Raw genomic sequence first — 11,794 nt, 5'->3', positions numbered from 1 at the left:
TTGAAGGCTAGGATGGGTGGCTCTGGGAATATCTTTTTAAGAATAGGTTCTCTTTCTAGTATGGGTTGCAATTGTTTGAGGATTTTTTGTACGGGTATATGTCATAACCAGCGGTGTGCGATTTGTGGGGGTTTTTCTTCTGTACTGCAGCAATTCTTCACATGGCATCCGGGTGGCTCTTTCAAATGTGCGATCTATCTCTCTAGAGGAGTGTCCTTGTTGGGTGAAAGTCTTTTTAAGATTGGCAAGGTGGCAATCCCGGGTGTTCTTTTCAGTGCAAATCCGGTGGTACCTGAGGGTTTGGCTGTATATCACAGCTTTTTTGGTGCGTTTAGGGTGATTGCTGGTTCTGTGCAGATATGTATGTTGGTCTGTGGGTTTCTTGTATAACGTGGTCTGTATTTTATCATTCTGGATGCTGATCATCGTGTCTAAAAAGGAGATGTTGGTGCTAGATTTGACTGTTAATGGTAGCTGTCTTTTAACTTATACATTTCCTAAAAACATGCACTTATGCAGTTGTTGGGTACACTGTAGCTTTTGGAGAACTTGGTTGGTTGGGGAAGAACATGGACTTTTGTAGATATTTGCTTACAATTTTACATGTTGTGTTGCTGAGACATTTGTTTTGCTCGATGTGTTGGTTTGTCTAGTAAATTTAAAATATCTTTTAAAAGAATTCTAAGTTTTGTTTTTAGTCCATCTTGAGGGTCCATGTCTCGTACAGAGCATATTTAACAGACCTAAAGGATTTCTTTCCACAATAGTTTGTTTCTGTCCATTTGTTTGATGGTCATCAAGAGGACTTTGAAAGATTTTACTCCCCCTCAGTGGGTGAGGAGGGAAAAGACTTTTCCTTCGGTAATCATTTGGGTTGTGGTCAGCAGTTTTCTGCTATTGGAATGCAGAGAAAGTTTTAAATAATTCTCAACGTGATTATATTGAAATGGGAATAGTTTCAAATGAAGGAGGAGGGTGAGAACATTAATTTAAAATAAATGTTTACATCTGTCCAATATATCTTTTTGATAAATTAGAGTAACTTTTCATTTCACTCAAATTTCTATTTTCACTTTTTTCTGAATGTGTTTCATGTTTAGATACGTGACCATAGGAAACTAAGAGTGAATGCTGTCTGTGCACCCAGTGAGTCATGTGCTGAAAACAGGCCTTCAAGACCTATTGAAGAGTTACAGTGAGTAACTTAAAATCACATTCTCTGTTTACTGCTGAATATTTTATTCTGTGCTGTGAATTTTCTGTAAGCCAAACTTTTAAAGATCTGATTTTTTTAAAATTATTTTTATTCAGAATTAAAGAATATTTTTCTTAGTTTGCTCATCAAACTTAAAAGTTCTATTTGTGATTTTTCTTTTCTGTTCCTCAGCCAGTATGGATTTTTCTCTTTCTTACGAGAGCTGTTTGATGCTCCTCATCCTGTGATGAGTTACCTTTGTGCCCAGTATCGAGTTCATGAGGTCCCTGTGGGAACAGAGAGGACCAGAAATATGATTGAAAGGGTAAGAAACCGTGTTGTCTAGTATGACTAGGACAATAGTTTTGTTAAGATAGTATTGAGGAAAGTAGATGTGAAAGAAGCAGAAGTTGTCATGGGCACACTATTTAGTATAAATAAATCATTCATTTTGGTAGGGAGGTTATGTGGACAGGGTCGTAGGAACGCGTAGCATTAAACTGAGTAGAGATAGGTAGTTTGCTGTATTAATTTGCATTCAGGCAGAAGGGAGGGAATGGTAGCAAGGGACAAACTGATTCAGAGACAAACTTGTAGGCAATGGCCCACTTTGTCAGATACTACAATATGCTTTCATAGCATCTAACAAAGTAGGCAGTCACTTAGAAAAGCTTATGCTTCTCTGAATTTGTTAGCCTCTAAGGTGGTACCCTGCCCTGCCATCTGCATGTCATTATACTGCACGCAGCTTTTAAGACATGGGAGCAAAATATAGGTAATTCTAACTTAACATTTCACAGAAAGTTAAATGTGTCCTTTAGTTGCATGCTGAATTGTTTTGGTTTGTTTACTATTTAAAAGTGAAAACTATGAATGTGTTTTATAATAAAAAAAATGGTAGGTGCTTGAGCCAGAAAGCTTTTGGATATTTTGTTAATACAAACAGGTTCATTTTAATTAAATGTTTATTTTGGAGCTAGGCCAACTCATGACTCCTCCTCTCCCCCATAAATCATGGAGAACAGTGATATGAAATATCTTCTGCTTAAGATGTTTCATTGTATTTGATATTTTGATAAACAGTATCTGCCCTGCTGTGCTGGGTTTCACCTGCTGGGCTGCAGAGTTCCCAGGGGGCAGGCAGCAGGGCGGGGAGCCCTGAGCCCACAGCGGGCAGCCTCCTTTGCTCCTACCCAACGGGCTCTGCTCCAGCTGTGCCACCCATGGAGGATGGTGAAGCTGGGTTCCATTTTCCACTCCCCACTCAGACTGCAGTAGCCACTGCCTCCCACAGGCAGCAGCCAGGGCTTGGGCTGTGCTGTGGGGAGCAGGGGGCTGCAGACCCGGGTCCCTAGCCCCATAGCCCTGACAGTTGGGGGCCCTGTCTGGCAAGGCAGGGGGGTGTGGAGTGCTGTGGGTGGGGAGTGAAGGGTTTGGACAAGGCCCAGGAGGTTGTCGGTAGGGAGTAAGGGGTACCAGCAGGGTTGGTGGGGCTGTGGGTTGGGAGTGAGGGGTAATGGCATGGGCAGGGCACCGGCATATCAGGGTTGCTAAGCGCTACAAAAAAGTGAGTAGAGGAGAGCTGCAGCTGGACCTGCATTCTGGTGAGAGGAGGAGGCAGGGGGAGCTCTGATTTTTCCATGATGATAAACCCCAAATCAAAATCAAACAAAAATGTATAGGTATTTATCATGTATTTTATTATAGGGATTGAGGCACTGGTAGGCTTCCAAATTGCTTTGAAATTGTAAATATATCAATAGAACATTGTGTTCAACTGATACCTTTTATGTATAGTAGAGTTTCATTTTAATCATGGAAAAACAGATCTTGTTTTTTTTTACTCAAGAGAATTTGTCAGTTTTTTTTAATGGTGTTTCATTTTAATCACGGAAAAATGCGGCTTCTGGTTCTTTTAATCAGTGAATTTGTGATTTTTTTTTTTCCTTTTTTTTTAAATCGGAGAATTTGTGATTTTTAAACAGAGAAAACCAGGATCCCTGATTATGACTGACACTTTTTGATTGATTTATAGTAACAAACACAGAAGAACTTTTTGTTCAATATAGCAGATGCTTTTTTTATCAAAGATTTCTTTTCCATGTTTAGGTCATACAAGAAACCAAGCTTAGGCAGTTGTATACAGCTGAAGAAAGGTATTCTGTAAAAGTATCAGTTTATACAAACCAGACTGTTTCTAGTAACACCTCTCTGAGACCTGCACAGTTTCTTATTGGTTCGGTGGATACAGAAGAAAGAAGACAGTTTGAAGAGCAGCAACAGGTAAATTGGCTTGTTTGGTGTTTAGGGAAAAAATGTTCAGGACATGGCTTGGAACTGCTGCCACTTTTTTTTTTTTTTTAATTCACTAAATTTGATGGTGGATGCATCTACACATGCGCTTCACTGCAGAGTTGATTAATTAGCTCTGCAGTGAAGCATCACTCCTTGAGCGCCAGTATTTAGGGTGCAGTAAATTAATTAACTCAGCTGTAAGATAGTACCATCTGGGCCAGTTTTTTACAGTGGAGTTATTAACTGTGGTGAAACACATATGTGAACTCTGACCTGGGCATTAGTTGTGCTTGGTCAGCCTAGGCAGCAAGGGGCCAGACTGCTGCCTGCTGCTTAGCTACGCAGGTCCATACTTTGGGCACTTTTATGCCCCAGCCAGCTCCTCTGCTGCCCAACAGTCACCACCTGGAGTTTGGGGCTGACCCCTCAACCCTGCTGCCAGCCTAGGGTGGCTCCACCCCCACTCAGAGTGCTGCTGTCCCAGGTGCACATGTAGATACTGTGCCAAGGAGCAGTTGACTCCAGAATGAACTGTGCTGGTGTTTATTCTGTTACCTTAATAGCACATGTAGATGTCCTAAGTCTGGGCTGATTATAATGAGAATATTAAATATGTTTTCTGTACCATTATTTACTGTAGGGAATAAATAATAAGTTGCAGTCACTGGATTCTGAGTTGACTACACTGTCTGAGAGGCAGAAACACCTGGAGCGCAGAGACAATGAACTTAGACAGCAGAAGAAGGAACTTCTGGAGAGAGAAAACAGAAGGAGACAACTGGAATCAAAAATTGATATGAAACACTATAGGTATGCTTACTGCAGATACTTTTTCGTGCTTTGGTAGCATTAAACTTCAAGAATGTGTGATACTCAGCCTTATATCCTATTTTGAATAGGATGTCTAGAACCATTTTGCTAGCAACACTGAAACAGCAATGCTTATTGGCTTCTTTTAGATTATGACAGTTTTACCATTAAGTGTACAGTTGGGGAGCCAGGTAGGCTGAAGCCTTGACCCCTGAGTCCTGCACCCCACAGCCCCGGCTGGGCAACTTGTCCCAGCCCCAGTTTCTCCCTCACTGTGGGGACGTTGATCTGCCCTGCCTCTCCCCTCCACCCGCCACAACAGACTTAGCAGCTGGAGGCAGCTGTGTCCAGTGCTGTAAAGTCGAAACCCCTGTCAGAACCTGGAAGCAGGGTTGCAGTTTACAAAGGTTGTAAGTGCTATTTGTCATAACTGGAATCATCATAAGTCAAGGACGGCCTGTATGGAAGATCATCCCATCCCTTTCCCTCTTCTCAGTTTCTGTTTGCTGCAAGCCTTCCAAATCTCTGAATCTCTCCAAATCAATTCAGCCTTGCCTCAATCTGAATATGCTGGGGGTGAGGGGAGGAGCCTAGCCCCAGTCCAGACATGCTCGGTAGGGGTGGGGAAAGCAGCCTGGGCCCAATCCGGATGTGCTAGAGTGAGGGGGGAGGGAGGAAGCAGCCCAGCCCTGATCTGGACATTGTGGGGGTGCGGTCCGGTGGAGCCCAGAGCAGGGTGGCAGGAGTACAGGGTCCCGGCCGGTAGGGGCTCTAAGGAACCGGGCCAGCTCCCCACTCTCCTTTCTGGTACAGCCCAGCCCGGCTCCACAGATCCCTACCAGCCTGCGCCCTGCTCTGGGCCCCACTGGTGCTGGCCCTGAGACATTGGTCCTAAGACATTGGGACATTGGTCCCAAGATGGTGACCAGGGGGTGGGGCTCCTGTCAGGGGGTGGGGCTACCCATGCAGCCCTCGACAGGTTGCCAAAACTGGGTAGGTGGCCTTCCACCCAAAATAATTGCCTGCCCCTGGGTTAGGAGGATCCAGGTGGCTCCCTTTCCACTTTCTCCTGACCCCCCACACCCTGCTCTCCCTGAGCACGTGGAAGTATAGGTCAAATTTGAAAACACTTGGACTTTGAAATAAACATGCCTGTTATAATTTAGTTAATCCAGAACTGATGCATTTTACCTTTTTTGAAACTGCTGCAGGCTTAACACAGATGCTCCATAACAGACATTTAAGCAGCACTTTTGTATCTACTTTAAATATAGTACAAACTCTGTGTGTTATTAGTCCAAAGCCAAAAGATTTACCATATAGTTCATCGGGCTGGGCCTTAGCAGAGAAATTTGGTGTCTCAACACACTGTAATCAATTAATCATAAACTGCTTTTTCCCATAGTTTAAGAGAGATGGAACAAGATGCTATCAACTTAGACCAAGAGGCGCAACATACAAATGCAAAGATCAAAGAAATCAATATCCAAAAAGCAAAACTTGTTATAGAATTAAAGGAACTTATTAAGGTATGGCTTCTTTTCTGCCTTGTATATATTTTTCTGTTGTTATGAAGGGTTCGGATTTTATATTAAGAACCACCCCCACCCCCCCAAACATACTAGAAAGACAGCGCAATAGCTAATGTGCTGAAGTGCACTTCAGTGTAGACCCTGATTGGGAGCAATTGTTCCTAGTTAGTCCAGGCAGCAGGGGGCCGCAACTGCTGCCTGGCTAAACCCCGATCTCCACAGGGTGGGGGAGAGCTGCCCTGGTGCCAGGGAACCTCTCCAATCTGGCCCCAATCTCTGTGGAGTGGCCAAAGCTATCCTGGCTCCAGGGCAGTTCCCTCCCTGCCTGTGTGGAAATTGGGGTCGGCCCCAATTTCTGGGGGGTGAGGAGACATCTCCGTGTGGCTGGGAGAGAGCTGCCCTAAAGCTTAGACAGCTCTCTCCCACCCTGCAGAACCCAGGCCTCACCCTTGTATCCCCTGCCAGCCCAGGGCTGGCACCCAGGGGAGCCTAGAGCTCCCCCTGGCTGCTGGAGAGGTGGCAGAGTAGGATAGGAACAGCCTAAAGGGTTTCGGAATCCATTTTCACATTTTTGTTCCCATCAGCTACATGTTCAGATGCATGCCTGACCAGTTTAATGTAGCTGAATTTTCTGCAAAACAAATTCAGGCGCATTATTTGCATGTGTAGACATGTCCACTGAGATTTTTTTTAACTGGTCTTTAAACACACATTTTCGTGCATCAGTAAATTACAAGTTGGTGTGCATTTTAGCATTGTGTGACTGTTTTTAAAAATAAAATAAAAGAAGAGAAGGTAGATTCCCAATCGGAAGTGCATTGGGAGCCCATCCCACTCCCTAATTATTTTCTCCAGTTCCTAAGCCTTTTTGAAGTGATGCTTGTACTAAACGTTTTCTTGTATTCTGTGGAAATCTTCTTGTGTGTACTGTTATCTTTAGAATTGAGTTGGATATTCTGAAATCCTTTAGGCTTTTTTGAGCTAATCTTTACCCTCTGACTCCCAGTTTTGAGAAGTGTTCAAACCTAATCCTATGCAAAGTTGAATGTTGTCTTTTGAAGCAGTCTGATTCACTGCACTCAGTAACCAGCATGAAGAAGAGAAATGACTGGTTTTGATCATTTTGGTTTTGTATATATTGATTGAGCCCAGATGGCATTGTTCAAAATCTCCATAAATCATGTTGGGTGAAATATCTAAAGCAGTTTTGAAAACCACAAGAAATTGTACAAGATAACCATTTTTAAGGCATGGTGAACCTCTAAACTTTCTAAAGTTAGTTTTAAAAATTGACTTGTGGTGGTGATAGGATATTAATAAACAACTGGTTTTTTTCCAAATAATATTTTACACATTTCTAAGTTCTTAAAATATCAAACAATAGCATACTCTAAGTATGCATGCATCAGTCCATATACGTGTTGCTTTTCCTACAAGGTACAAACAAAGTGATCAGAATGTCCATTAATTTAATAAACAACCTGTCTGTAGGAGTATTCTCATCTTCCTCTTGCACCCTATAGCAAACTGGCTTTACCATGCACTTGTGTATTTCTGAGCAGTACAGATCAGAAGGTATTTAACTGCACAGCTGGGCAGAGGAGTGAGAGTTTCCTAGATTTAGATTGCATAGATTTCATAGATATTAGGGCTGGAAGGGACCTCGGGAGATCATCGAGTCCAGCCCCCCGCCCGAAGGGCAGGAAGTCAGCTGGGGTCATAGGATCCCAGCAAAATAAGCATCCAATTTACTCTTGAAGGTGTTCAATGTAGGTGCTTGAACCACCTCTGATGGCAGGCTGTTTCAGACCTTGGGGGCTTGGACAGTAAAGAAATTCTTCCTTATGTCCAGCCTGAAATGGTCTTGCAGTGGTTTATAATTGTTTGACCTCATCATCCCTTGGGGCACTCTGGTGAACAGAAGTTGTTAATTACTTCAGGAATTAATATTGCTTATGCATTGATTTAATTTAGGGTGTGTGTGTAATGAATGAAATGGGCAATACTCCCTGAAGGAAACGAGGATCTAAAAAGTCTGATTCAGGAAAGATTTCACTTCAGTATAGTTGCTGAAAACCCATTTTCAGTGTTTCTGTTTTTCTTTTTCAACCCTGCCCTAATTGTGCTTCCTGTTTGGTTCCACATATGGATATTTAGGGTTTGGATTGAATTCTGTCATTTAATTAATTTTCAAGCACAGGTAATTGGGGTATTCAGATATCTAATCCAGTAATTCTCAACCTTTTTAGACACAAGGCCTGCAGGACTGGATGAGTTTGACACCCTTGCTCTACTTTATAAAAGGTGGGCCTTGCCACCATCCCATGCTTCCAAATGAAAATAGCCCTGAGTGCTGAATTGAATGCTGTAGGTCAGGGGTCAGCAACTTGTAACCCAGGGGCCAGGTTCAGCCTGCCAAGCAATTTTATCCAGTCTGCAAGGCCTGGACATTGTCAGCAAGTTGGTGGCAAGGGGAACTGTGCTGGTGGTTGGATTGCAAGCAGCAGCTTGCTTTCTGACCAAGCTGAATTAGTTTGGCCTGCCTCTAAAAGGCTGCTGACCCCTTCTGTAGATCAGTGGTAGGCATATTCTAGGACCAGATCCCTTTGTGGACTTAATCATAGGGCCACCTAATTTTTAAACCCTATGTAGCCTCAGGCAGGAAATATGTAACTATACATCTTGGTTCATTAGAACGACGGAAGTTATGTCTGTGCACAATATCTTTATTTTAGTTGCCTAAGCAGCTTTTCCAGTGAGAAGTTAGATACTTAGGGGAATCTTGAAAGCTCAAATGGGTCAAGCTGAGCTTCTGTGAATCTCTCTTAGACTGAAGCATATAAAATAAAACTAAGAATCTACCTGCTTAACTTGTTTTGCTAGTTTGCCTTGGTTTTTAGTAGGTAAGTTTTACATACTGTACTTTCCTTTTTGAAAAGGAATCTTGCTGTTCTGAAAGGTTTACCTGGTATCCAGTCTAGTTTATAATGGAAAATTTTAATGATTTAAAAATTGATCTCTTTGTGATAGTGTTCTTTAGGATGGCCATGCCAGTTATGGCTTAGTAAGGGGTATATTCTGGAGATGCTTTCAGGTTGTTCTCAAAAACAATTCAAAAGTAAAAGACTCTTCAAGTTTTGGTAAATAGGGCAGTGTGTCCCTCTTCAAATCCTAAAGTGGTTGAATAGAAAATTTTAGTGAATTCTGCTTCAAAGATTATTTTTCAGCTCCACACTCATAGCTATGAGTTGTATGTTTAAGAAATAGTCCTTTTAAACCAGTGTAACTTCCAAGGTTGGGGAAGAAGAAAGCAATGCTCTTCTCAGCTGCAGGTGTATCCCAAGGTCATCTTGACTGGTCTTAGCTCTTGAGGGCAGAAATCTTTGCCATGGAGAAGGGTAGTTCAAGGCCAAATAAAGTTCCCTTTGGCATCCACTTGGTCACCAGTCACAGTACTTTAGTATTAGCGAATTTGGTGCTAAGTCTCAAAAGCCCTGTGCTGGAATCCTCTATACTAACTATTCCTGGAAATTGATGCTTGCATTCATCTGCTTTTTCTATAACACTCTTGTTGCTCAAAGCCTCTACTGCACTGGGAGATCTAGCTGCCTATTCTTATAGTCACTGCATATTGAAACCACAGTCATGGATCAGGGTCCCTCTCTTAGTACAAACACAGAACTGAAAAATGGTCCTCCCCTTGAGTAAGCTGAGGAAGCAGATGGGTACAGACAGGGGTGTGCAAGAAGATGATGAGCCAATATTGATATGCATGATAGGTAGTTGTCTCAGCATACCAACAGTCTACTTGTTATGTGTTTTTTATTATTTAAAAAATCAAACTACCTAACTAGTATCTAACTCCTCAGTACCTGTTAAAGCTCACTGTTTGATTTTATTTATTTATTTATTTTAATCTGATGCATCATTTTCAGAGGATGAAAACTGTATCTATTCATCAGGTTCAGATACCAAAGCAAGGTGTGACCAACACTCTTCAGAGTGTGATTCATCTCATCTGTATCAGATAAAGTCTAAGGCACACTAACATTGTTATAAGCTAAAGAGCTCTAAAAGAAATAATGCTGAGCTACCTAATCCCTACTCTATCCCCACATTGTTGGCTACTGCTGGGCAGTACGATGATTCAGAAAGCTACTGTTTACATTTCTATTCCTAATGAGCAGTAACAGTGCAGGTGGCTTATCCTCCAGTTGAATGTTGACAAGAAGCAAGACTCTGAAAGGAACGATCTACTGGCTTTAATAAATTATTCTGACTCCCATTTTTTTCATCATTTAAGACTAAGTCATCTCCCTACCCTAAGCTGGAGTTGTCTGTTACTTGCATCTCTGCCAAAAGTAGAAAGAGAGGAAACCTCCCTTCCCCTTTATATATTAGGTAGGCATCTTCCACCAGGTTAAGGCTGGAAGGACCCTCTGGAAGTTATCTAGTCCAATCCCTTACTCAAGGCAGAAACATCCCTAGCTAAGCCATCCCAGAAAAATTGATCTTATTTGCATTTAAAAAACCCAAACAAAACAAACATCCAATAGTGAAGATTGTACATCCTCTCTACTTTTTTCCATTGCGTAGCTACTTTTTTTAAACAAGTTCTTAATATCTAACATAAATCTCCCTGTTGCAATTTAAGCCATTACTACTATCCTTTCCCCTGTGGACACAGAACAATTGATCTCTATCCTTTTTATAACTATGACCTTTTTTGTTTTTTTTTATTAAATCCTTCCTTTTATCAATATTATTCCTAGATTCAGTTTGTGATTCCCCTGTAACCCACAGGTCCTTTTCAGCAGTTCTGAAGCCTAGGTAGTCATTTCCCATTTTGTATTTTTGCATTTGATTTGTTCCTTCCTAAGTGTGGTACGTCATGTATGTTGTAATTCAGTTATATCTAATTCAGTGAAGACCATTTTTCCTAATTTATCTATTTAATTTTGAGTCTTAATCCTATCCTCTAAAATGTCAGTTCTCCCACCCAGCTTGGTATTATCCACAAAGTGTACACTCAATTCCAGTGTACTAAGTGGGTTGTTGGTTGTACCCATGTTGATCTGAGGACAAAGGTAGACAAGGTTCTTTGTGTAAATGTGATATCTTTTATTAGACTAAATAGTTGGGAAACTTGTTCTTTGCAAGCTTTTGGGTACAAATACCCTTCTTTAGGCACAGGGAAATGACTTTCCGTATGTCTGGAGAAGGGTGTTTGTGCCCAAAAGCTTGCAAAGAACAAGTTTCCCAACTATTTAGTTGGTCTAATAAAATTTACCCAAGAACCTTGTTTTCCAGGGCACAAAGTGTACAGTCAGAGCACAAAGATACAAGTCATTAATGAAGATATTGAGCAGTATTGGGACCAGGGCAGATCCATGGGAAACTGCACTTGATATCTCTTCCCAGTTTGATGTTGAGCTGTTGCTGCCTACTCTTTGAGTGTGATTGTCCAACCACTTTAGCATCTGCTTTTATAGCAGTTTCCTCTAGACCAGAGGTGGTCAACCGGGGGTACACAGGAAGGCCCTAGGGGGTATGCATGGGCTGGCAGGGATGGAGCTCTACCACCCACCATCCTGTACCTCCCAGGAGCAGGGCTGGGGGTGGGGGGTGCTGCTGCTTTGCATCCAGCTGTGTGTTGCTACTCTCCCCCCCACTACCCTCCCCCATGTCCGGCCATTGGGGGTACACTTATTAAAACAGGTTGAAGACGCCTGCTCTAGACTGTATTTCCTTAGCTAGATATATGCGGATATATATCTTGTGGATGAGAATAGGATGGGATTCAACACCGACGAGTGCAAAGTGATGCACCTGGGGAGGAACAACTGGCACCATACCTACAGGTGGGGGAACTCCCTTCTTGTCAGTACAGAGGCAGAAAAGGATCTTGGAGTCATCATTGACTCCAAGATGAATATGGGCCAGGAGTGTGGGGAAGCAGTCA

At 42.3% G+C, this 11,794-nt stretch overlaps 1 protein-coding gene across 1 annotated transcript in view; it reads left to right on the top strand.

Moving 5' to 3' along the window:
• Positions 1–11,794, top strand: part of SMC5 (structural maintenance of chromosomes 5) — a 118,603-nt gene that overhangs the window by 52,213 nt on the left and 54,596 nt on the right. The window contains exons 12-16 of the mRNA XM_019517470.1: positions 1,101–1,195; positions 1,388–1,520; positions 3,305–3,478; positions 4,131–4,300; positions 5,706–5,829. Coding sequence (XP_019373015.1) covers positions 1,101–1,195; positions 1,388–1,520; positions 3,305–3,478; positions 4,131–4,300; positions 5,706–5,829 — 696 coding nt within the window. The remainder of the gene's footprint in view (positions 1–1,100; positions 1,196–1,387; positions 1,521–3,304; positions 3,479–4,130; positions 4,301–5,705; positions 5,830–11,794) is intronic.

The sequence above is a fragment of the Gavialis gangeticus genome, unplaced genomic scaffold (assembly GCF_001723915.1).
Source record: "Gavialis gangeticus isolate Ggan-Ray unplaced genomic scaffold, GavGan_comp1, whole genome shotgun sequence".
Taxonomy (NCBI): domain Eukaryota; kingdom Metazoa; phylum Chordata; order Crocodylia; family Gavialidae; genus Gavialis; species Gavialis gangeticus.
The sequence above is the reverse complement of the archived record's forward strand: the minus strand, read 5'-3'. Positions and strand labels throughout refer to the sequence as shown.